Source organism: Sycon ciliatum, chromosome 6, assembly GCF_964019385.1.
Source record: "Sycon ciliatum chromosome 6, ocSycCili1.1, whole genome shotgun sequence".
NCBI lineage: Eukaryota > Metazoa > Porifera > Calcarea > Leucosolenida > Sycettidae > Sycon > Sycon ciliatum.
The window spans coordinates 31,328,605-31,354,644 of record NC_088648.1 but is presented as its reverse complement, the minus strand read 5'-3'; the positions used below and the strand labels follow the sequence as shown (position 1 = coordinate 31,354,644).

At 45.0% G+C, this 26,040-nt stretch overlaps 2 protein-coding genes across 2 annotated transcripts in view; one reads left to right on the top strand and one right to left on the bottom strand.

Annotated features, from left to right (window-relative positions):
* Positions 1-21,339, top strand: part of LOC135820216 (leucine-rich repeat-containing protein 15-like) — a 57,847-nt gene extending 36,508 nt beyond the window's left edge. Inside the window, exons 6-14 of the mRNA XM_065333532.1 lie at positions 812-883; positions 1,453-1,524; positions 4,909-4,980; positions 6,026-6,153; positions 7,403-7,507; positions 11,094-11,165; positions 18,230-18,493; positions 19,890-19,901; positions 21,062-21,339. Coding sequence (XP_065189604.1) covers positions 812-883; positions 1,453-1,524; positions 4,909-4,980; positions 6,026-6,153; positions 7,403-7,507; positions 11,094-11,165; positions 18,230-18,493; positions 19,890-19,901; positions 21,062-21,339 — 1,075 coding nt within the window. The remainder of the gene's footprint in view (positions 1-811; positions 884-1,452; positions 1,525-4,908; positions 4,981-6,025; positions 6,154-7,402; positions 7,508-11,093; positions 11,166-18,229; positions 18,494-19,889; positions 19,902-21,061) is intronic.
* On the bottom strand, positions 21,340-21,909 carry LOC135820215 (uncharacterized). Its single transcript, XM_065333531.1, has one exon. It carries the CDS (start codon positions 21,907-21,909, stop codon positions 21,340-21,342), a length of 570 nt encoding a protein of 189 aa, XP_065189603.1.
* Positions 21,910-26,040: the final 4,131 nt, after the last annotated feature.

Genomic DNA, 26,040 nt, shown 5'->3' with positions numbered 1-26,040 from the left:
TCGCTCTCTCCCCCATCTCTCTCTCTCTCTCGCTCTCTCTCTCTCTCTTTCCTCCCTCCGTAGCTCTCTCCCCGTTAAATTTGCTTCCATGGATTTGGGCACCATTGCCCGTTTGTCTTTGCAAAGTAAATTGAAAAGCAACAACAACAACATGGCCTTATGTAGTATCTACATATGCTATAACAATCTGGGGAAACATTCTATGCCTTCCACACAAAAAGTGTAGTATTACCACAAGGGATGCCAGGAATACTTTTCTTGCTTAAAAAAAATGCAATTCCAAGAATTGCGGAAATTGATCAATTTTCTGAGCTATTTTTTAAATTTTGGAGGTGAATGCAAACTGCACGACCAAGCTCGCATGCGTCTGCGCAATCCTCCAGTCCAGAAAACACTTCATATCAGATATCAAGTGTGTTCGTTCTCTCCTCTTGAGGATTACACAGGGAATGGCTAAAATGAAAAAAATGACTGCAACTAATAGCTTAAATGCACTGAGATATAACACTCGTAACAAGACTGGCCGGAAACATAATAATTTTTTGACGTCATAGTAAAGATTGTTTCATCCAGCGCAACCGGCGATTGTGAAGAGAAACTGAATAGAGCGGTTGTCTGTTGACAAACACCTTTTCTTGAGAACACCACAGTAAACAAATAATGTGGCATTGTTCACACTGTTAGAAAGCATACATACATAAGTTGGTTCCTGAGCAGTGTGTTCAGAAAGACAATGTTTTGTCTCTGCAATTGTTTGCTGCTGTTACTGATCGAGGTGTGAACATTTCTCATCAAATTTGTGATCTTACAGATCCCTCGATTTTAACCACCTGACTGCTTTGCCCGAAGATCTCTTTGCAGATTGTCCCCACTTGGACACTTTGTAAGTACCTTAGAAGCAGTGACATGGTGACAAAGATGGGTGTAATGCAGAGGCCGAGTGACAGCCAACAAAATCTTTTTGGACGTGTAACGTCACATTCAAAAGTTGCTAACTGCAAAAGTCAAGTACATCACGAACCTCGAAGGTTCTGCACCTTTTCCTCAAAGCAATACACGAGAGGGCTGGGAAGCTCAGGGCCCCTTGCTATGCTTTTTTCCTAGCTCATCATGCATGTTATTAGAACTGATGGAAATGTGTTTTATCATTGATTGGCTAAGAAAAGGAGAACAAAGAAGGAATGGGGGCATCACCCGCAATTTCATCGTACTGTTGTATGACATGTTGTACGACATCCGTATACTGTACAACACCATATTGATGTCTTTGATGGTACGTGTGGGACAGGTACGAGATAGCGCCAGGCATGCAGATGGCACAAACAAAGAAACAAAGAAGCGTGGAACTAAAGCTGTGTGAACCCTGGCTAGCGCTAGACGTTACTGAAGTAACATCTTATGCATAGCTACGGGAATAGACATTCCCTTCTGCCTTGTTTTGTGTTCATGCAGAGGCCTCTATGATAATAAACTGAGAGAATTGCCTTCAGGTCTATTCAGAAATAATCAGAAGCTCTTTCACTTGTAAGTATTCCAACCAACAATCCACCAACGACTAGAGATCGATCATGTTTGGGTTGAGAGGTCATTCAAGAAAGGGTACGAAGCATAAGAGCACGTAATAAGGCCCTGGGCAGAATTGTTAGTGAAGGTCCAGAACAATTTGGGCCTGGGCGCTAATGTGGGCTCAGGGTGTTATTTTGGATAAGTAAAATCAGATTTATTTTCCCATCAGCCTGTGCTACTGCATGTACAACTCCGGTTAACACAGTGTATTGTACGTATAGAATATACACCGATGTCGTAGTGTTTATGGGAATATAAACACTGCTATAAAAACCGAGTCGTAGCCGAGGTTTTTATAGACAGTGTTTATATTCCCATAAACACAAGACAGAGGTGTTTATTCTATTTATACCTAGCTTCGTTTTTGGCCTGAAATACTGGTCCGAAATAGCTATTTTAGTATCCCAGTATACTATAGTATACTATTATGTGTAGGTAGCATTGAGTGTTCCAGAACTAAGACCTATCTTTCAACCAACATCTCCAACAACACCCTGGTGGCTGGGTGGTCAAGATAGGTGCTTGGGAATCTTATGGTTGCAGGTTTGATTCCTGCTGGAACTTCTTTCTTCTCTTCAATTTTTTTCTTTTTCAATTGGAGAGAAAATTTTTAAGTCCCTTGAAAGTTGAAACTTTACAACCTCTATGGGGCCTTTTATATGTGCAACTCCAGCCTGGGCTGGAGCGAGCGGGCCAGCCTGCCAAGGGTGTTTACATGTGCAAGGCCGGGCTGGTTGCCAGCCCGCAGTGAGTTTATATGCGCTGAGCAGACGCCAGCCCGTTGTGAGTATGCAGCAAACACACTACGACTGTAATGTGCTGCCCCGGGCTGAGACGCAGGGCTGCAAGCCATACTCAGGTTAAAAACATAAAAACTTTTTTCTCACACAATGTATTCTTCTGCTGATTTCTTTTCGCGCTGTGACACATGTTTGGTGTGTTGTATCACCTCGTTTCTTTTTCCTGTTTTTCACATTTTTAGCAGTCCATATCAAAGTATTTTGCAAGTAGTTCCCCTTCCATTTTAATGTAAATCATGCATGTCGACAAATAAACAGTGCTCATTGCACGTCCTTCTTGTTTCTGTACAAAAAGCTTCCTAGATTTTCAAGACAATATCGGGAATCCTCCTTATAACTTCCCTCAAGAGGTAAAAGTACCTATTTTTGCAGTACGAACGCAGTGTCGATACCATAATAATACAACTCTGGCCCGGGCTGGTTTGTTTATTATGTGCTTTTTCTGGCCCGCCTAGCCGGGATCCCGGGTGACTCGAGGCGGGATCCCGCCTCGCCGGGCCAGCCCGCTTGCCATGTTAACGCACCACAGGTTTTGTGTGGATTTGTGTATAACCCCGAGATCCCGTTGCAGGCGGGCTGGCCCGCCTGTTGACCAGCCCGGGCTGGAGCTGCACATATAATCACCCCCTAAGTGGGTAATATAGCAAAGTACATACCCAAAGTTAAAGTGGTGAATATGGAGATATATTCACTAGTGATAGATCACAGGAATTAGTGGGGGTTAATATGAGCTGGGTACAAACGAAGTTATACTACAGTGCCGTACATACACAGGAAGCGTGGGTGCTTACACGGATGTGGGCTAGAAAACGGGATAAGAGTGTTGACACTGGGCACCTGGGTGTGTAGACGGTGGTGGGCGTTATTTCCACTACGGTGGGAACAACATCATCACCATCATCAATCAACATCATCAATCAACATCATCAATCAACATCATCACCATCATCAATCAACATCATCAATCTCACTGTAGCCATCACCAATCTCCATTGTCTTTCCTTCACCACCAACGGTCACTTCACCGCTTCTTGTTCACATCACGTTTATGGTCACTTATGGTCCCAGGCCTGGCACACGCACTCGCATCCCTGACAACTTGATTGTTACTATTCATTTCACTAACTGTATCGCTCCAGCAGGGCATCAAAGAGGTGGTAAACTGGATGAAGATCTGGAAGCTACAGCCCAATGTCCAGAAGACCAAAAGTGTTGTATATATCTGCATGTCCTCCATCTGCACCTTTGGCATTTCCGAATTGCACCCAGGCCCTGGAAGTTGCAACATCTAACAGGCACCTAAGAATCATTCTTGACTCTAAGCTATCATGGTCCGAACATGCTGACCATATTATAAATTTGATATTGACAATTACTCTCCAGACAGCTGTTTCGCTCTTACTGAGCTCATCAGTGGAGACATATGATGTTGAATGAAAGAATAATAAGAATAGACTGATCTTTATAGGGCTAAATTGGCGCAATTGTGCCAATGGAAACAATATAAATTTGGCATACCCTAAGTGACAAAAGCGACAAAAGTGATAACAAGGTCAGGTGATAACGACACTGATGAGCTCAGGAGGAGCGAAACAGCAGTCAGGAGGGTCATTGCCAAGATCAATCTATATACCGGAATTGTCCTCGCTGTGGTGATGATGAAGTGAGTGCAGATTTTGGATCGGCCAAGAGCGCAATGTGGTGGTGTGGCTTAATGTGTGGAATGAACAAACATCATCCGGTATAGCCAAATTTCCGATTTCACTCAAAGTTGGTTCTTTTCATCCCTGTGTGGACCTTGTTTACCTACTATAACACTGCGGGCAGCTAGTGCAAGTGAGTTTTTTTTATTCTGTGAAACGCTTCCATTAAAAAATCTAAACCTCTCTCAGGAGGGCCCAGGCTTTGTCCCAAAGAGAACATTTTTTTGTCAATTCTTGATTTTCCAACTGCAATGCATACCTAAAATGCCCGAGTGCCCAACTGCTACGTCATGATTTCTACTTGTGAGACGAGGCATTGATGCACAAGTGAAACTGGTGTGCACTGGCTGCCCTGTAAATTTGGGCCGTCTTGCGCTAATGTTGCACTATTTGCTGATTTGTTGTGGAGGCATAGAAAGTTAATCCACTGCAGGTGATTCCACCCCAGCCCCAACCACCAGCTGGTGCCAGTAGTGGCAAGGGCTTTGGCAGCATCACATGCGCTCGTTGCTTGATTGGCTCGCCACCGCCTTTTTGGGGTACCTGTTCATTTGTTGTTAGCCACACGCCTGTCGCATGCCGCAACAACTACACAAATACCACAAGTTCGTATTTGGTCTGGCTCGTTTAGGTCACTTACCTTTGGCTGCTTGAGGTAGAATTTTGAGGAGCACATCTTCCATTTAAGCGGTATTTAAGGCAGGTTTTTAACTATGGAACTGCCCCTGCCCCTTTGCCCATTAGGGTGGTGGCTGCGCTATTGATATGGAACATTCAGGTGAGCAGGGTTATCACTAAGAGACCTTATTTATTGTCCTCTCTATCACTTTGTAATGCAGGAATTTGGGCCATAATTTCTTTAGCGAGCTGCCGTCGGGTCTTATCACATACAGTCCTCTTATTCGTTGGTTGTAAGTATGGTGAACGTGGATTGAGTAACACAATGTTTGTTAAAAATCTCTCTGTACCGCTAAACCATGGTGGACAACAATGAATTTGAATTATTATCCACTTTCACTGTGAGAAAATCCGCTTTGCCCGATGGACAAGGTTACGAGCAAGTTCAATTTTTAGGAAGTGAGCTTGAGCAACTTCTCGATAAGGCTACCCAATGGCCTGACTGACTCACGACTGACATCCGGAGCACACAAGGAGCACGCTGCAACTTCCACTCGGCAAACCTGCAAGAAAGCACCACTCCCTGCCCAATACACAGTATTTCGGGGAATTCACCCCTCATCAGTTGAGTGCGCACAGATGAGTGCCTACTGTTGTTGTTTCTCTCGGCCTTTTTTTATTCACAATGTAGGTGTCTGCTGGCATGACACTCCTTTTCTGTTTTCTTGAACATTATTTAGTGCCTAAAAAGCAACACTTATAAACTGCTCCCCAGGTCAAACCATCACCAAGGATACAAACTTACATACGCGCTTTGTTTCCAGCGCGACAAACACCTATTGAAGCCCCAGGTAGCAGTATGAGTTGCTCATGGAGTTGTGCTGAACTGACGTTAAGAGCCAGTTTAGCTATTCGCAACGCTGTCACCTCCAACAACTAGTCGCACGTCCGCGTGGGGGACAACAATACGAACTTAGAAGTTGCGACTTCGGCGGTAATAGTCATGAAGTTTGTTGATCCAACGAGGAACACACGCTTCTTGCCAAACTTGACACTTGACTGACTCACGACTGCCATCCCGAGCGCATGAGGAGCGCGTCGCACCTTCCACTCGGCAAACCTGCAAGAAAGCACCACTCCCTGCTCAATACACAATAATCACGCGTGTGTGCTATGGAAGTCGTGAGTCAGTCAAGTGCGAAGTTCGGCAAGAAGCCTGTATTCCCCGTTGGATCAATCAACTTGGAAGGGTAAATGTAATAAATGTATATACTGAAAGACATGACCTGATTACTCTTGATGATTGCTTTCCTACAATCCTATTTGTTCTATGTCCAGTTCCCTTTACCGCGCCAAGAATTTACGCCTGAATCACCAGTTGTGTGAATTAGTAACCCCAAGGAATTTCATGACAGCTTACTACGACTTCACTGCAAGCATAGAGGTCAAGAACTACATAAAAGAAAGTAAGTTTCGTGGATTCTTCTGAAAATTCTAAGATAGCAGGTGAGAAAATGTATTCGAGGGTAGCAATGGTCGGCTTTAGAGCGCATGGAGGAGGAGAGTTCTATGTACATCATTGAAGTATATGAAAATTCGTGTTGCATAATAAAATGACGATATTACAAGAGATACATAGATCAGTTATTTCTTCTTTTCTGGATCTTCTAATTAGAACACAACGGCTCACTCTTCTTGTATGACTTGCACACTTGCTAAGGTTTGTCTTCTCTTATAGAAGCTATTCTGTCAAAACCATAACTGAAAAAGAAGAAGAAAAGTTTTAACCGGGGAGGTTCGAATCCGCGAGGGGCAAAAGTAATCATATTTCATAATATTTCTACTTCAAACCTGTGCAGAAGGATGCTCAAAGGACTAAATTTCGATTGAGGTACGAGCCACCTTAAATTATTCTCTAATTAATGTGAGGTAAAGCCACTCACTACACACTTTCTCTCTCTCTCTCTCTCTCTCTCTCTCTCTCTGTCTCTCTCTCTCTCTCTCTCGTTCTCTCTCTCTGCTACTGGCGTGCCTGGTTGTGATGAAGCCGAGACCCAAGGTCGGCAGAGCATCCCAGACCACGCCACCACTCCCCTTATTCATGGCTCACACATGACGAGGTTTCGTGGCTCTTGTAAAAAAAAACTTCTTTCTTTATCATTCTATTGGTTTGGAGAGACTTCCATGATAGGTATATCCATTTACCTCTGGAGAATCCGTAAATAAAAAATACAATGTAAATTAAACATGATATCGGGTAACTCATCCGTTATCAGTTGAGACTGATCAAGGTTAGGAAACATGTTCTCCGGCAGCACTACATTACATAGCCATCAAGCTGTCAACACATCACCAGAGGTGGATGCTGACAGTGACTCACTGTGTGGTGAAGCTGTGTCTATTTGTTGGAGGTGACAGCGTTGTGAAAGGCTAACTTCTGGTGTCTGTTTTGCATCACTGCATTAGTGGGTCAGACTCACATTCCTAACTGGGGCATCACAAGGCAATGTGTTCATCATGCTGGAAATGGAGTACGAATACTTCTACCAAAGTAACCAACACCACAACATAATGATCTTGTTATAGTTCACCACCTATCATAAAACTTCGTGTAAAGGGAGTCCTCTCTGCCTTGAGGCACATGCAGCCCCTCGTATTGCCCAAACACCTAATACTTCATTGCTGGTTGATGTGCGTGCTTGTGATTTGTTGCAGACCTACCTGAATCCTTCTGTCACAGTAGCTGTGAAAACATACCAAAGAATGAGCGTAGGTGCCAGAGTGGCTGCATCGGGACTGTCTATAATTATACTTGTGTTGGTGAGTCGTCCAGTATATGCAAGGACCTTGTTGTTCTGTTCAAGTACCGCATACGCACAATTACATTAGAGCCTGCCGGCTCAGAAAAAAAAACATTACATCAATCAACGATATCAGGTGACAACATATGCGATAAATTCACCACTAGAAAGTAGTGTTTCTTTCACCTCTCATTTTCTCGCGCTAGTTAGGGTCTAAATTATTCCTTGCATTGTGCGGATATATATTGAGTTTAGAGCTAATGTTGATTTGCCAGTAATCCTCTGATGTGATGGTGACGAAAACGTTTAGGAACAAGCTTCTCTAATGGTGTTTGTACTGAGTGCGCAGCTTACTCTATTTATTGTGTTGAATAATAATAATAGTAATAATATTACAGGGTGCGACAGAGCTCTCGGCCATTGAAGAAAATGTTGAGTCACCTCCACCACCACACTGCGCTCTTTAGCCGACTAGACCCTCCTGCACACAACCATCACCATTGCGAGCACCTTCCGTAGACGATATTGATAAATTCCTTCAGACAGCTGTTTCTTTAATACATAGCTCATCAGTGAAGGTAGATGTTGAATGATTAAAAATATATTATATGGAAACCCCCTATATAATAGCAGTTCGGTCTATATCTTTAATCAAGGGGGAAGCTTTGCGAGAACGAATTGTCCTGATGAGCCGTCACGAATCATACGGCGAAACGTACGTTGTGTGAAACAACTTGTTTTGTAGTCAACTAGTCCATCACAATGTCATGCATGAGGAGTACTGTAGGAGTTTGGATTTTGGCTTGTACAATTCGTTCTCGCAAAGCTTCTCCTTCTTAAATTATCTTTGATATTTTCGACCCACCCAAGTTGGGTGGTGTGCTGCTTTGCTGCTTCGAATTGTAGTTAGACCGTTTTGTCAAATCGCCTACTGGTCTCGTCATCGTCCAGCGACAATCGACATTCTTTGTTCCGTTGGGACTGTAGCTTGTGCTAGTTTTCGTTGCGGTTTTTTTTTGTAGCCAAGGACTTTGTGCGGCCGTGGGCGGTGAAAGAAAATTAGAAATCATGACAAGGCTACAGAGGAGTTACGCCATCCTTATTAAATAATAATAATAATAATAATATGAAGTAGTGGTTGCGATTTCGGCGATGATTTGTAATAAAGGATTTGCTCCCCACACCGGAGCTCGCGCTATTCCGCCGACTTTACTTGACACTTGACTGACTCACGACTGCCATCCAGAGCACACGAGAAGTCCATCAAACCTTCGGCTCGGCAAAACTGCAAGAAAGCACCACTCCCTGCTCAATACACAGTGTTTTGGGGAATTCACCCCTCATCAGTTGAGCTTGAGAAGGCTGAGGAAGATTGTGCCTGAAGAGCACCACTTATATAGTGCTCTCCAGGCACAACATCACCAGGGATACAAACTTACAGAGACGCTCCGTTTCCAGCGCGACAAACACCTCGTGAACACCAGATAGCAGCGTGAGTCAGTGTTGCTCCTGGATGGTTAGACAGACGTCGAGGACCCTTGGTCATTCGCAACGCTGTCACCTCCAAACCAACTAGTCGCAAGCCCGCGCTGGGCACAACAGTACTTCGTAGTAGGTAGTCCATTTTTGTGATCACTCTTTTTGTATTCGAATATGTCCTGTCCTCCTCTATCTTCTTGTATTAAAATATGTTCTGTCCTCCTCTATCTTCTTGTATTCGAATATGTCCTTTCTGTTTCTGTTCGTCTCTCAGTATTTTTGCTTTGGTTTTTACAATCCTTTTTGCTTCGGTCTTCATTGCGTTGCCCATTTTGCTATTTTTTTCTCTCATTACCCTTGGTCTCGTTAGGCCCGGTTATGAGGTTCTTACCTCATGTCATGCCAACGTGAGTGAAATAAAGCCAACTCCATGATAATAAGATGTTGGATTTTGGACTGAGTTTCTTTCCTTTCTTCCTCTTCCTTCCCCTATTTCTTGTCCCTTTGGTTTTTGGCTTTTTATTTTATTTTTTTCATTTTATTTTTGCTGTCCCACCCATGGAAATATTTCCCGGTGGGTCTGGCTTACCGCCTTCGAAAGAAGTGAATAAAGGAGACATAATAATTATGCCACAGCACGCGTGCAAAGGCCAAAGAACAATGCATGAGAATACACTGAAATTAAGCCAAGTCCGCTTCTGCTGACTGTATAATATCTGGTTAATTGGTGGACAGTTTGTCATAACTCTGATAGTTCTTGTACTAAGATTGAAGTTGACTTGGTGTTTGATTACTGTACTGCTTGATGTCTGAATTCCAATTTTTTTTTCTATTTTTTCTTTCTTTTCCTTTCCTTTCCACTTATCCCGTTATCGGCCCTCTTAAGAGTTGTGTGTATCACTGTTGAGGCATCCGATGGTAAATAAAATAAATACTACTACTACTACTAACTCGTAACATTTTGTCCTTTTCCTTTCTTCATCATAACTATATTGGCTCACCATCCGAGTTCAAATATTTTATTATTATTGCGCATCCGCACACACATTCTCTAAATCTCTATCTCTCACACACAGACACACACACACACATTCATTCTCTATATCTCACACATGCACACGCACACACACATTCATTCTCTATATCTTACACACACACACACACGCATTCTCCAAATCTCACACACACATTCTCTAAATCTTACATACACACACATTCTCCAAATCTCACACAAACATTCCGTCTCTCTCTCTCTCTCTCTCACACACACACACACACACACACACACACATACTAATAGTTCAAAGTAGTGGTTGCGACTTCGGCGATGATTTGTAAGAAAGGGTTTGCTCCCCACACTGGAGTTCGCGCTATTCCGCCTACTTTACTTGACACGTGACTGACTCACGACTGCCATCCAGAGCACACAAGAAGTCCATCGAACCTTCGACTCGGCAAACCTGCAAGAAAGCACCACTCCCTGCTCAATACACATTGTTTCGCGGAATTCACCCCTCATCAGTTGAGCTTGAGTAGGCTGAGGAAGATTGTGCCTGAAGAGCACCACTTATATAGTGCTCTCCCGGCACAAACATCACCAGGGATACAAACTTACAGAGACGCTCCGTTTTCAGCGCCACGAACACCTCGTGAACACTAGCGGAATAGCACGAGCTCCAGTGTGGGGAGCAAACCCTTTCATACTGATAGTTCCCGGTTATAAGTCGAATCCGGGTTGTAAGTCGACCCCCATCCCTTCTCCTTCTCTTTTGAGTCGTGAAATGTCGACTTACAACCGGAAAAATGCGGTAGGTGACATAATTCGCATCTTTTTTTGGCGCTACACTCTGCGTTTACATACTGCTCTTGTGTGGCTTCCACTGAATTCATTGGTATTACCTGTGCCGAAATGTTGTAAAAAGAACGGAACTGGTTCGGATGTGATGTGCAGCGCTATGAGAATGGGTGTGTCCACCCGAATTCCTTTCATAATAATCTCTATATTGCATAATCCTAAATTCTAATCGTTTGTGTGCAGTTATGACATCCCACTGACGTTTCCATACTCTGTGCCTTGTGCTTTTCCTCCAAACACTTTCTTGATGCTGCTTTTGGTGCTAATGCAGATGCTGACACCACTTCTCAAAATGCTAACAAAAATGTCGCACAGCAGCAAAAAAGTCCAGTACCTACACCAGGTGAGATTGAAATCATTGAATTCAACTTGTCCGCATCATACTTCCTAATATTGCATGCTGTCCGCAGATTGAGTCCCTCCTATTATTGTTATTATTTTAAAAGGAAGGTAAGTTTTGGGTCTCAAGTATCCACGCAAACATACACGGAGTCATAATAAGGCACTTGTCAAAAGTATCCGAACATTTTCGGTCCCTTCTCATCCAGGAAGATACAGGGAATGGCTCAATTCGGAAAGACTAAAACTTATTATGGCGTAAAGATAATGAGATAACAACACTCGTCACAAGGCGGAAAATTATCAAGTTCAGCACGACACAAAACTTGAAGGAAAATAATAATAGTGACCACAACATAGTGAGCAGATTAAGTTACATTGTTAACACCTCGACGAGGAGTAACACCAAACAATTGTCATGAAAACACATTTTCTTTCTGTACGCAAAGTTCAGGAACTAACTTTCGGATATACAAAACTTCTAACACAGCCAGATGCAACGCACAGGGGACAATATTGAGAAAACATTATCACTCTACAACTCACGACAATTGGTACGGGCTGACTGTTGTTGCTTGATTAACGAAATACAATTCTTGGCTCAGTTGGGTGTTGTCTCTTCCAATGTCCCGTCATCTCGCGTGCATCAAGCGGAACAAAACTTAACGGCACATGTTGACGAATGCGCACGCCCAGGTGCTGAAGGGTTCTACCTACATAACGATCTTCACATTGACGGCATTGAAAGAAATAGATAAGGTTGCTTTTACTAAGGGTAGGTAGAACGTCCTTGTAGTTTCACCAACACTCCAAAACACTCAAAAGCTGTGCTTAGTATATGGAGATAGTGTAAATTTGATAAGAAAGACAAAGCAAACTCTATGAGCACCAAAGAAAAACTCTACCATGAACAAGAAAGCCACCAAGACAAGGCTACCTCTTGCCCAGAGGAACAGTCCCGAAAAGGTGCTAGGAAACCAGAAACGGATACAAGAAAAGAAAAAGTGCAAAATTCCGTACTGCACCGCACTGTGCGTGAGAGCCCCGCACGGGATCTTCGCAAACTTCGCGGAGAGATTCAGGACACGCATTGCCAAAAGGAGAAGTGTGAAGAGGTCAAAAGTACAAGTGCGATTCCAGTGCAAAACAGCAGATCACAGAAAACTATCGCAGGCAAGTCAAACTACTTTCGAAATTGTCGCAGTTGGACTAGTGACTTGTCACTTGTTACTGACAACTCCATAAGCTAAGCCATTATTACACAGTATGATAGTCTGAAGACTAGAGTAACATTCCAGGACAGTTGGACTGAGAGTCTTCATGAAGAGATGAAGTCCTCGTCGTCGCTGATGTCAATGGACGCAAAAATATCGTTCCGAAATATTTCAAGGAAGGTTGAAAGTTGGTCGTGCCTCATCTCAAACGCTTTGACTTTCTCCACAGGACAAGAGCTGCTATGCTTGTCGTCTGCTAGCTCTGGATGATCTGGATGACCAACGAAGCCTAGTAAGAATACACGATCGTTGCGAGGCCGGTTGATTACCGTCGGCGGAATCACCTCGATCTTGAAAAGAACATTTTTTAGCCGGGGCATGCCCATTTATTTTAGCTGTGTGGTCACAGCTCGTGCAGGTAAGTGAACTATCACGTCCGGCGCGCCCTCTTTTTCAGCATCACTGGTATACCATGGTACGGCACCTGCGCGTGCATCACTAGCACTACGTGTAGAGTACACACCGCTCTTGCAGGTACAATCATGTACTGAGTGTCTCAGCCAGAGCAACACATTTTACCGCTGTTGCAGGCATTTAGTTTGCTGACCCCTGGATATTTCTCCAAGCGCTGCTACTTGTTCCACGAAGTCATTCTCACCCCAGCTAAGGTAAAACAGTGATGAGGCTTGAGTGAATGGCCATTAGCACGAGAAATGTGCAGGCTGCAACGCCTAACTGATCTCAGCGAGTCGAATTTCCATCGCAGCGACATCAGCGAAGAAATTGAGTCTAGTTCAAAAATTCCAGCTTCCAATAACAGAAAATAGAACTTTGCCGTCACCCTATACTAATGACTATCACCTATGTCCGATTCCTTGCCTCTGGTACGAGTGCTGGTGAGTAAACACCACGTTTTATATCAAAAGTCAAACTGCGACAATTTCGATGACGCGGAGGAAGTACACGTATGCATGGCTACCAGATCCCGCGGATCTAGCGCTAGCAACAATCGCGCGTGATCACATGATCAATGATGGAATAATTCAAAAATAATTCAAAGATGTTGCTGCGATTGCACACTTCGGCAGCTGGCACAGGGCAAGAAAGAAAAGAAACGAATTCAAAAACAGTTCGAACACAACGAAGAAATAAGTTTGAGAGAACAATAAATTTATCAAGTAGAACAAATTCGTTGATCCCCGAGCTGCAGAGAGTGCTCAATGTCAGAGACAGAGCTTAGTACATAGCAGACTCAGCGGAGGACGTTCAGGTTGGTTGCAACTCTGAGTTTCATGCCGCTAGCCAATCATCAGACAACTGATACTCGGGTCTACCCAACAGTATGCTTATAAACACATAGGGCCACAAGCATAAACAAATTTAGCGCTAAATCTGGTGTGAGGCATGGGGAGAAAGCTGGCGCGGGCCAAGGCGCGACAGTGGAAGTGCCAGGAGGGTGGCGGTCAACAGGCAGGTGTGAGCATGAAAGCACGGAAAGAGGCGAGGGAGAGGCAGTGTACAGCAGATGGGTGGAGGTGCCAGGAGGGTGGCGGGCAATGGCCCAGTGAGATCGCTACAAGTAGGGAGTCGTTTGGTGACGGGCAGGCGTGAGCAGAGTGGCATCGCCAACATCAGGCCAAGGGATTGTGTTATTAATAATAATGGGTGCTCAGGCAAAGTGCAGTACAGTACTTGGTTAGTTCATTTTATAGGTGTGAAATTTGCGAGGCGGAACTTGTTCTCATGCCTGCATTTCGAGACCATCTCAGACTGCTTGTTGAGTAGGAGCTTCTTGGGTGTAGTCAGGATGTGGAATTTTTCCGCAGTACAAAGATTGCATTTTTTTGACTCACATCTGTATGATCGGCTTTTCTTCCGCACCTTCCATTTAATGATCAACGGCTTTCCTTCGCTCTTCAGCTCCCATACGTGTTTTGCGAGCTCAGTGCTGTTTTTTGTATTTTTCATGACGCATGTAGGTCAGGTGGTTGGCGTGACGGGCTTTCAAAGGTGTCTCTGATAGGCCGATGTAAATCTTGCTGGTAGATTCTGCCTCATACACAATCTCCTTCGTCTGGCACTCTCCGCGCAGCGGGCAGGATTCCTTGATTCTACAGTTGCATGCCTTGGTTTGTTCTGGCTCTCGCAGGTTGCACTTGTTGTGGCTGCTGATGACCGCTCCCATGTTGGGCATGCAACTGTAGCTCACTTTCAGAGTGTTACGGTTGAAAATCTTCCCGAGCTTGGATGTTTTCGGGAAGTGCCTGGAGACAAGGCTCAGGAACCTACCAGCGACGTTTGTGCTAACGTTTTTGGAGTAGCGAGGGTTGAACCATATGACCTTCCTGCTCCTGTGCTCATGTGCCTCGGGCTGAAAACTCAGCACTTCGGTGTATCCACTGGCCTTTAATGCGGTCTGGTACACGGGGGCTGCATGGTTGAATGCCTCCGCGTCGCTTGATATAGCGGAAAGGCGCTTGTTGACAGCAGCAGGGATGTTGTTGGTGATCCCAGGAGGGTGGTTGGACTGCTTGCTGACGTAGAGCGGGTTGTCATTTGGCTTTCGGAAGGGTTGAAATTTCCCGGTGTCCAGGTTCATGGTGACATCCAGGAAACCCACCACCTTCAAGTTCGCTTCGATGGTAATTTTTAGGTTGAAGCGCTTGAAGATTTCCGTCATCTTTTTTCTGAGGCGGTCTGCAGCCTGTGGGCTGGTGTCCTTGAGGGCGGCCAGTCCATCGTCTCTGAAGAGGTCGATAGCGGATCTATCAACGAGGCTTGAGAGCTGGTTGAGAAGAAAGGCGCCCACAAGTTTGCACGTCTCGGCGCCATCGTAACTTCCCCTTGTTACGTCAAACATGTCGCCCTTGTCCTTCATCCAGGGCGGCCATCGTGGAATAGGAGCGATTTCCGGGCGTGAAAGATGATGTCCATTTCATGCGGCTCGATCGTGGTGAATTTCTCCGCGAACGATAAGGCCTGACGGAGGAGCTGCTCACCAATTGACAGGTAGAATTCTACCACGTTAAAGCATAGGAACCTGTGGCGCTGTTTGTCGGGTATCTCCTTGAGCCACTCGATCACTGACATGGTGCTCCTCCATAGGTTCGTCAATCAAGCAACATCTGTCAGCCGGTACCAATTGTCGTGAGTTGTACAGTGATAATGTTTTCTCAATATTGTTACGTGGTAGATGTGCGTTGCAGCTGGCTGTGTTAGAAGCTTTGTATATCCTGAAGAAAGGAAAAGGCCAAAATGTTACGAGTTATGACAAACTGTCCACCAACGTAAACAGATCTTATACACTCAGCAAGTGCGACAAAAGTCGTTGAGTTGTAGTAAGGCCGGTCTGTCCAATAGTCTTACTAGTTTCGTCATCATCCAGTAACTTTCGGCATTCTTTGTTGCCGTGATGCGTAGCTTGTGCTCTTCTTCATTGCGCTTTCCTTCCCCTCTTGGACCTTTCCGAACTTGAGCCTTCCAAGTTGGAAGGTTTGTTGGTTTGCGCCTTGGGGAAGTGTTGGAGCTAGGTATCAGGTCGCCGAATATCTCAGCACTCCTTGTCAGTTTTGTGCCGTTTTGTCGCACTCGCTGACTGTATAAGATCTGGTTACGTTGGTGGACCGTTAGTCATAACTCGTAACATTTTGTCCTTTTGCTTTCTTCATAATAACTATATCGGCTCACCATCCGAGTTAAACTTTGTATATCCGTAAGTTGGATCCTGAACTTTGCGTACAGAAAGAAAATGTCTTGTCGCTACAATTGTTTGGTGTTACTCCTCGTCGAGGTGTTAACAATGTAACTTAATCTGCTCACTATGTTGTGGGCACTATTATTATTTTCCTTCAAGTTTTGTGTCGTGCTGAACTTGATAATTTACCACTTTGTGACGAGTGCTTTTATCTCATGATCTTTACACTATATAAGTTTTAGTCTTTCCAACTTGAGCGATTCCCTGTAAAATCCTTGATGAGAAATGACCGAAAACGTTCGGATACTTTCGCACAAGTGCCATATTTTGTCTGGACGTGTGTTTGCGTGGATACTTGCGAACAAAACGTACCTTTAAAGTATGTTCCGCCTCCGCCGTCTTGTAAAAAATATTATTATATGCAAGTACGCGTTGCTGGGGACCCCATTAGATGGAGGTTGCCCAGGTTCGCTTGTGCCAAACTGATTATGCCAACGCCCTATGACAAAAACATACAGAGAGAAAAAAATCGCGAGGAAACGAAACAAGAACAATATTCGCACAAGCAAAAAGGAAGCTAAACGATAATAAACAAAAAAAAAACAAGAACAAAGCAAAAACAACAAACAAATTCAACGAAGTACTCCTTCATCGAGTAACACTTCCACGATACGTTCACATGTGATGCCAGTTTGGGGATCCGGTGCACCCATTCCACACATATGATTTCTTTACTGGGAATCCTGTACACGGCGGCTGCTTTTCCGCAAGGGTGTTTAATCGAGTGCCTCTGCCAGCCAGGACTCGTTACAGCCTCTGTAAGCTATGACGTTACTGTTATTGCAGCAACCATGACCAGTTACAAAATCTGTCAACCATGGCTTGTTACAAACTCTGTCAACCATGGCCTGTTACAAATTACATCAACCATGACCTTTTACAACCTCTGTTGACCATGACTCGTCACAAATTCTGTCAACTACGACTGGTCACAAACACTGTCAACCATGACTGGTCACAAACACTGTCAACCATTACTCGTTACAATGTACATGTACAACCTCTGTCAACCATGACTGGTTACATGCCAGCTCAGTATGTACATACACAGTCTAAGCATGCCTTGTCACAGGTCTCTAACTAGATGATTCTGAACTGCTGTAAGACATGTGAATAAAACCAAGAGTGCACAAACAAGAGTATGCAACTGTGGCGATGGGTCAGTGCGCGGCACGCTGCTTTCATTACGTAATTTGCCTTCATCACGCTCTGAAAGCATGCATTCAAACTCACAATTTCTCGTACGAGCCCATCCGTTTTTACTCGATACGTTGCAGTACCTACGCAATTTCTCAATTCTGGCGAGTGAACTCCAGTTTCGTACAAAAGTTCATTTCAAACCAGAGGGAAAGTGCTGAGTTTGATTTTCCGCAGTGCGCGGACTGCAGCTGAATGATGTAGGCAGCACGCCGCGAATCTGGCCCATAGAAAAGAGATCACTCTTGTTTATGGACTCTTGATAAAACCAGGAAGTAAATAAAATATTTTGATTAATGAGATTTCTTCGATCGTAAGTTCTGTTGGGGCTGTAAGGCGTCATATCTGTTATATGCGAAACATGTCTGAAGACTGCAAGATTGTTAACATATGCGCCCGGATTAGCGAAAACTATCAATGGTGTTTGATATCAAATTAATCAAAAAGTGACGTTGCTTCGTTACCGCAAGTGCTTTTGGGGCTGTAAGGCCTCCTATGTGTTATGTGCGGATATGATAGCATATTCTCTCGTTATCTGTGGATTTTGGAAAACTTGTAAGGCGATTTGTTTTGTTGCTGTACACAGCTATTATTCTAATGAGCCTCAAATATAAAGGTTACTTAAAATTGGCCGGTTTACGTATTCGAAAGATAACGGCTATCATCAGAAATATAAATCTGAGAGGATTTATCCATTTCTGGAGAATGTCTTGTCTTTCACCGACAGATTTCTTCTCATCACCTCGTTAGATTTAGCACTTGATTACATATGAGGCTTTTACAGTCACACACCTTTGCAGTTATATCTCCGAATATGGGGAAAAATTGCGTTACACAATATTGGTCTGTTAGATGTGAATCACAATTGTTAAATTTGAGCTCTCTGATTTGTTTGTCTCTTAGAGGTGAAGAAGGCCAATCCACTCTTCACTGATCATGAGGGCAAAATAGTTTGTTTCTACCTCCCAGCCGTCAAGCCTGGCTACTCAAGACAGCTGGTGGGGATTGGACAACATGGCTCGGTGAATGTTTCGAAGGAATTCAAAAATTCTCAATTGGGTGACCGTAGCTATGTGTTCGTCAAACCAGGCTATGATAGCTATGGTTTCCAATATGTTCGTGACAGCGATGGACGTAGGTCACCTGTCGGTGCCGAGTTCTCATTGGGTAAGTAATTAAGGAGTACAAAGGGGACAAGACAACTGATGATTTTGCAATACCGATCCACTTTTGATTATTCAAGTAGCATTTTGAACAATCACTCCTCTTGTAGTTTGAGGTGTTGTGTACTTCGAAAAGGTGGAGAATCGAGAAGCTCACCGTACTGAATAATGCCAAGAACCCGAACAGCCTGAACAAAAGAAGCGAACTCCTATCAAAATGCCACCAAGAGAACAAATAAAGTTAACAAAATTGACATTTAGGGTTACATAGTAGAACAAGTTAGTCGCCAGTCGAAGGATTTTTGTAGTTGCACGTCTATGAAAGTGCACATGCCCATAGAATGAAAGAGAAGATGAACAACCACCACGACCACGATGACGACAACGACGACAACGACAACAAGCAAGAACAACCAACAACCAACATCAAAAACAACAACAACAACAACAGATTGCATCGGGTGTTGAAGAGCGATGCCTTGTCACTGTTCCTTATGGCGATTTTCTCCGTTAGGCATAGGTTGCACCGCTTCGAGGTTCTTTTCTAGACGCTGGATCTCTGTCTGATTCTCCACGAGATGTTGACATCTTCACCTGCCTCCTTCAGCGCCCATGCATGCTTTGACAATTCTGTGCTGTTTCTCTGTGGGGCATTCCGGAACGATGACGTGTGGTTGTTGAAAAGGAGCTTGAATGGGGTTTCGGAGATGCCGATGTACTTCTTCTGGCTGAGATTTGAGTGCACTGTAGCTTCGTATCCTATCTCGTTGACATTCCAGTCCCCGTTGACAGAGAGATAGAGTCACAGACAGAAACGAACAGAGAAGGACAGAGACGGACAGAGACGTACAGAGACAGACAGAGGCAGACAGAGACAGACAGAGAGACAGGGACAGGGACAGGGAGAGAAAGAGAGACAGAGGAACAGATAATATGTCTGTCTGTCTCTCTCTGTCTCCCTATGTCTCTCCGGCTCTCTGTCCCTCTGTCCCTCTGGCTCTCTGTCTCTCTGTCTACATATCGCTCTATCTATCTCTCTCTCTGAGAGGCAGACAGACAGACAGCGACAGAGAGACAGATAGACAGAGACGAAGAGACAAAGAGAGACAGAATAACAGAGAGTCTGTCTGTCCGCCTGTGTGTTTGTCTGTCTGTGTGTGTGTCTCTCTCTCTGTCTGTCTTTCTCTCTCTCCATATCTCTCTCTATCTCTATCTCCCTATCTCTCTCTCATAATCCTGCTTGGAAATCGTCCATCTGCAGTTATGACATGCCACTAACGTTCCCATACTCTGTGCCTTGTGCTTGTCCTCCAAACACTTTCTTGATGCTGTTTTTGGTGCTGATGCTGATGCTGCTGCTACACCTGATGCTGATGCTAATGTTGCACAACAAACTCCAGTATCTACACCAGGTGAGTTGAAGGCATTGAATTCAACTTGCCTGCATTATACTTCCTCTGCATCAGCTAAGTGTGTGTTTATCTTTTAAGTGCCTGTAAGGTGTTTTTTTTATAAAGTGGAAACATTTACGTGGAAAACGTGATCCAAGACTTTAGAGAAGGAACTGACATCTTTCATAACTTGCCGTTGATCTTGGCTTAAACTTATTTGCTCACAACAACAAACAGTTTTTATTAGCTACCACAATAGCTTCACATGCGATACCAGTTTGCGGAGCCAGGGCACGCATTCCAGACATATCATGGTCTCTTTGTTGGAAGCCCTGTACACAGCAGCAGCTTTTCCGTGAGGATGTGTAGTCAAGTAGCTCTGCCCGCCATGCCCCGCTACAGCCTCTGTCATCTATGACGTCACTGCTATTACAGTAACCAGGGCTAGTTACAAACTCTGTCAGCCATGACTCGTTACAAACTCTGTAGACCATGACTCGTTACAAACTCTGTAGACCATGACTTGTTGCACACTCTTTCAGCCAAGCCTTGTAAAAATTTCTGTTTACCATAATACGTTACAAACTCTGTCAACTATGTCGCGTTAAAAACTCGGTCAACCATGACTTGTTATAAACTCCGTTAAGAATAGCTCGTCACAAATTCTGTCAACTACGACTGGTCACAAACACTGTCATCCATGACTGGTCACAAACACTGTCAACCATTACTCCTTACAATGTACATGTACAACCTCTGTCAACCATGCCTGGTTACATGCCAGCTCAGTATGTAAATACACAGTCTAAGCATGCCTGTTCACAGGTCTCTAACTACAATGTAGGCGATTATGAACAGCAGGAAGACGAGCGAATAAAAGCATGGAGTAAACGAGAGAGCTTGGAAGCTCAGGGCCCTACGCTATGCTTTTTTGCCCAGCTCATCGTCCATGTTATTAGAACTAATAATACTTTAAACAGCTATTTTTCTAACCAGCCACAACTATAAAGATGTCCTTAAATTGGCCGGTTTACGTGTACCAAAGATAACCGCTATTATTACAAATATAGTTCGCAGTGCTTACTAGCGACAATAGATTTATCCAATTCTGAGGAACGTTTTCCATTTAACTAGACTTAGCACTTGATTACATTAAATTTTACATTCACATACCTTTACAGTACGGTCAGCTAGGAGTCGCTCCGAGAACTGCTGTCTGCACTGGCTCACTGCCGATGGTGCTGGTGAAGCAGTCCGACATGGCGCCCTCCAGCTTGACGACCAGGATCGTCGAGCACAGCAGGTGGTGTATCATGCAGAGCTCACCTGGAAGGAAGATACCTCTCATGACCTCGAGCAGCTTACGACGATCCACCTTATCCAAAGCTCTGCTCAGATCCAGGCCCAGGCCATGACACTGCCAGTGGAACCGCTGTGCTCTCAACGCAAGCCAGCGTAATCACCACAGGACGTCACATGTGCTTTTGCCGGAGCAAAATCGTGCCGGAACTGGGCCCAGAAAATCCGTTATAGGAGCTCGGGTGCGGCGAAGCGTAATGAGGGATAGAGCTTTTCTGCCCGTATTCAGAAGTATACCAGGCCTCAGGTTCTTGACTGGCCCTTGCGGCTTGTTGGGTTTGGGTTGGGGCATCAGCACTCCTTGACTGATCACCTCCGAAATGTCCGCACAATTCTCAAAGCTGATGTTCAACACATCGGCCATCACACCGTGGAGAACCTCTGGGCTGTACTTCAGGAGTTCTCTTCGTGCGCCATCCGGCCCGACAGCTTTTTGGTTCTTCAAACGGGCCACCGCTTTGCTTATTTCATCACAACTGATTCTGGTAACCATGATGTGAGCGTGCGGGGGTGGCAAGCCGGTCTGCTCTTCAGCGGTGAACAGGAATTGGAAATGACTCTTCACCCGTGCTACCTCGCTTTGCCGTTGCGGTATCACATGCCCATCATCCGTTTCAACTAGCAATGAGTGTTTCGCCTTCTGTCGGAACTCCTTCACTGCTCTGAACATCTGGACATTCTACGCTACGCTGATGACGTGACGCTGATGAGCACTAGCAAACAATGGTTACAACTGGCCCTGCCTATTATCGACATTGTATTCGCAGACTGGCATCTAAAACTCAACACAGAAAAAAAACAGAATGGATCCACCTCACCCACGACAGTGATATCTGGAAGTCTTCCAAGCAACTGGGATTGCTGCTGGGGTATGTAGCGGATTGTGAGCGCCGGATACAGGTTGCCTCGACAGTATTTTGTTAGAATGTACTCACTGTGGATCAGATGGGAGAAAATCAGCGAGAATCGGAGAATCAAATTGTACCGTGCATTTGTGAAGCCATGCCTAACCTATAACTGTGCTAGACGAAGGCCCTGGCGAGTGCGATTGACAGATGCCACAGACGCCAGCTCAGGAGCCTCATTGGCATAAGGTTCCCGAACAGGACATCGAACATCGACCCGTACCAGCGCTGTCGGGAAGAGCCGCTGTCATCCACCATCGAGAAGGCTAGTCTGCGGATGCCGGGACATGCACTGCGACTGTTGCCGGACACCCCAGCGCAGCAAGCCATGAGTGGGTACTTCACTCCACAGCAACGTGGGTGAAAGGGCCGGCCAAGATCGTCGCTGGTCGGCACCCTGAACCAAGACATGCTCAGCAGAGGCAAGCCGGGTCGCTCAAGCCGAAGCCATCTGGACGACCTAAGACAGTTTGCTGTGGATCGCAATGGATGGCGGCAGATAGTTTGAAGGAGTCGCCACAACTGTCGGATATTGACAAACATATGAGCCGCAATCAGCGAAAACAACCCTTAGAGGTTTCGTAATTTTTTCGAGAAATAGGTCGATTTGTGACGTTCAACGATTTTTGATCGCGCTGCCAACAGCACGACGACTTCTTGAACCCCTTGCTTGAAGTATTATTTATTTTGAAGTTGAAGTTGTGTCGAGTGGCGATCTGGCTGCGATGGCTTCGGACGCCAGAGTTGTTCAAGGAGCGCACACGGCAGTCATTGTGTACAGCTAACTCGAACCTGGTGGAGAGTGGATGCTGAAGTAGCCGCTGAAGTTCAGAGTGAAGGTGAGACGTTCTTTGGTTACGACATCGTTGTCGACAGCGAGGCGGAATCGCAGCCGTCATCTCCTGCTGTGATGCGGCTCAAGGTGGCCGATGACTCGTCAGAGTCGAAAGATGAGGAGTCGTCACCTGAGATAAATTCTGAGTCTGGGGCTAGTGACGGCAGCGACGCCGTGTCTTCAGCTGCGGAGGAAGAAATGGAAGACAAGATTGCGGAACGACTCCACGCAGGATGCAGCTGCGAATATGTCGGTCATTTCTCCGCACTCATCAGCTATTCTTTGTCATCATAGCTGCTTACTGTACTATTTCAAAAGTATTCAAGCTGCCCACCCACATTCGAAAGCTGAATATTCATTGTACACATACATCGTATACATACATTGCACCAATTTGGAGTACATCTTGTATATTAGTGTATACGCCCGTTTTGAATCGGAATATTGAATTTTGTCTTCGCTGAGGTCCTTCAGTAGATGTGTTTCAACAAATTTCCAACCAAAAAGGAATTTCGAAAATGTTGACCCTAAGGGCTGTTTTCGCTGGTTTAGGCCCTTTATTGGTCAGAGCTAGGGAACAGCAGCGGAGCCGTGTGCGCTCCTTGAACAACTCTGGCGTCTGAAGCCATCGCAGCCAGATCGCCACTCGACACAACTTCAACTTCAAAATAAATAATACTTCAAGCAAGGGGTTCAAGAAGTCGTCGTGCTGTTCGCAGCGCGATCAAAAATCGTTGAACGTCACAAATCGACCTATTTCTCGAAAAAATTACGAAACCTCTAAGGGTTGTTTTCGCTGTCTGATTCGTAGGCAGCTCCGAGATCGATCTGCCCCAGAAAGTGTGAAAACGTTTGGACTTTTTTGAATTTTTTTCATCTTTGTTGATTATCGATTCTTTCGTTTTCACTTTCGTTGTGTTTGGTAAGAATTTTCCTTTTATTTTTCCGCAATGTCAGGTGAAGTGCAGGCTCCCCAACGTCCCCCTCCACCCCCGTGTCTCCCTCTGTAGCAACTCCTGTAGAATGCAGAAGAATTCGGAAATTTGCAGTCTTAGATGACATGATTCAAGTTGGTGAACTTGATCTTGTCCTCTGGACATGAAAACGTCTTTGCCTTACTGCAAGGGAATAGGGCCTTGCAGGACATTGGCAACGTCCTGTCACGGTCGGAGCCAAAGCTGGGCGGCATCACCAGCCGGGCAGTGAAGGACCGAGCTGAAAAAGTCTTTGCGCGAAGAAATTTTGCAGAGGATCTTTCAAATTTTCTCTCCGCCATATTTACCATGGCAATCAGGATGCGACTCGCTGTCTTCTCGTGCACGAGTCACTGAACCTATTTTGGGTACTGAACGAGCCGAATACAAAATGAATTCGATCTTGTTTCGTTTACGAGTTGACAACGAATCACTGAACCTCTCTATTATTGTTATTATTATTATTATGAGTCTTTATTCCACTCCAAATTGAAAATAAAAATAAAAATTGGAGGTATTACACTAACTCACCGGACTTATCATAGCCAAAGGTAAGCAGCACGGAATAATATATGGAAAAAAGTAAGGTAGAGAGAGAGGAAGGGAGAAAGGCGCATGTACCATCACAGGCATTAAAGCCCAAAGGTATCATGGCAACAGGTATTGCAGAAAGGGGAGCATCAGAAGTTGGCGAAAAATTCAGGCCAGCAAAGCTCATCACTGGGCACAACCTCCAATGCGCACCCACAGAAAGATCAAATACGAATACCCACAGAAATACCACAGTGTTTCAATTACAAACTAAAACGAATACAATAACATACAGAGCATAAAAAGCCCACCAGGGACAGCGAAGAGCCCTATGCTGCACCCAAAACAGATCTTAGAATGGCCATCGAGCCAAGGATAGCAGCCTGCTGCAGTTCATGAAGGTGCCGCTCTTCTCCACATAGCTGCTTAATTGAGGTAGCCGCTTCCTTCGTCAGGCCACCAAGAGCACCAACTATGATGGGCACTACGGACACTGCCTCTCGCTGCCAAATCTGCCCAATTTCCACTGCGAGGGGCAAGTACTTCGCTCTCTTTTCAGCATGTTTTAGTGTTACTCTATGATCCAGTGGCACACTGACATCAATAAGTTGGACTGACTTGCCATCGTCCCACACAAGATCCGGCCGATTTGCTCCAACCATCCTATCTGTAGGGATTGGCATTTCCCACATTAACTTACGGCCTTCACTATCCTCGACGTAGTGTGGCAAGTGGCCAGGGGGAGCAGGAGATACCAGTCTGTAGCGATGACAGAGTGCCCGGTGGACTATAGCGGCAAGACGATTATGGCGAGCAATGTATGCCGTCCGTGCCAACACGGGGCAGCATGCCAAAATATGGTCAACAGTCTCCCCCGGACCTCCACACAAACGGCACACGTCCACCACGGAAGTGTCGCCAATAACCGATCTTTGGTAGTTCCTGGTATTAACCACCTGATCCTGAGCAGCAAATACGGATGACTCAGTGGATGGACGCAATGTTGGAGACTTTAAGAAGTTGAATGAGAGAGGCATGTCCAATACACCGCCACTCCTCTGCCAATAGCGACCATGCAGGGGCTTCTGCCGCAGAGAAGCTTGGGTGGAGGTTCTGATAGCAGACTTAACAACGTCAGTTGTTGCACCTCCGATGTCCAGGATGTTGAAGTGCTCCATTGCCGTGGCCGCCCGGGAGATGATCGACTTTGTAGGCGGAAGATTTTCATGATGAGCATGCAGCGCAGCAATCAGCGGCAGGTCAGAGTGCGCCTGGAGATACCTAGACAGGCGGATGTATTTCCTCTCCAGCAGGTGCTCAACCGATACAATCCCTCGGCCGCCCTCAGATCTCAGATTATTATTATTATTATTATTATTATTATTATTATTATTATTATTATTTCTCCTTTATTCACTTCTTTCGAAGGCGATAAGCCAGACCCACCGGGAAATATTTCCATGGGTGGGACAGCAAAAAGAAAGTGAAAAAACAAAAACAAAAATAAATAAATAAATAAAACCTAAAACCAAAGGGACAAGAACTAGTTGAAGGAA

Coding starts and splice junctions, on each gene's coding strand:
- LOC135820215 (XM_065333531.1), bottom strand. CDS start 21,909: ATGTTCAGAGCAGTGAAGGAGTTCCGACAGAAGGCGAAACACTCATTG.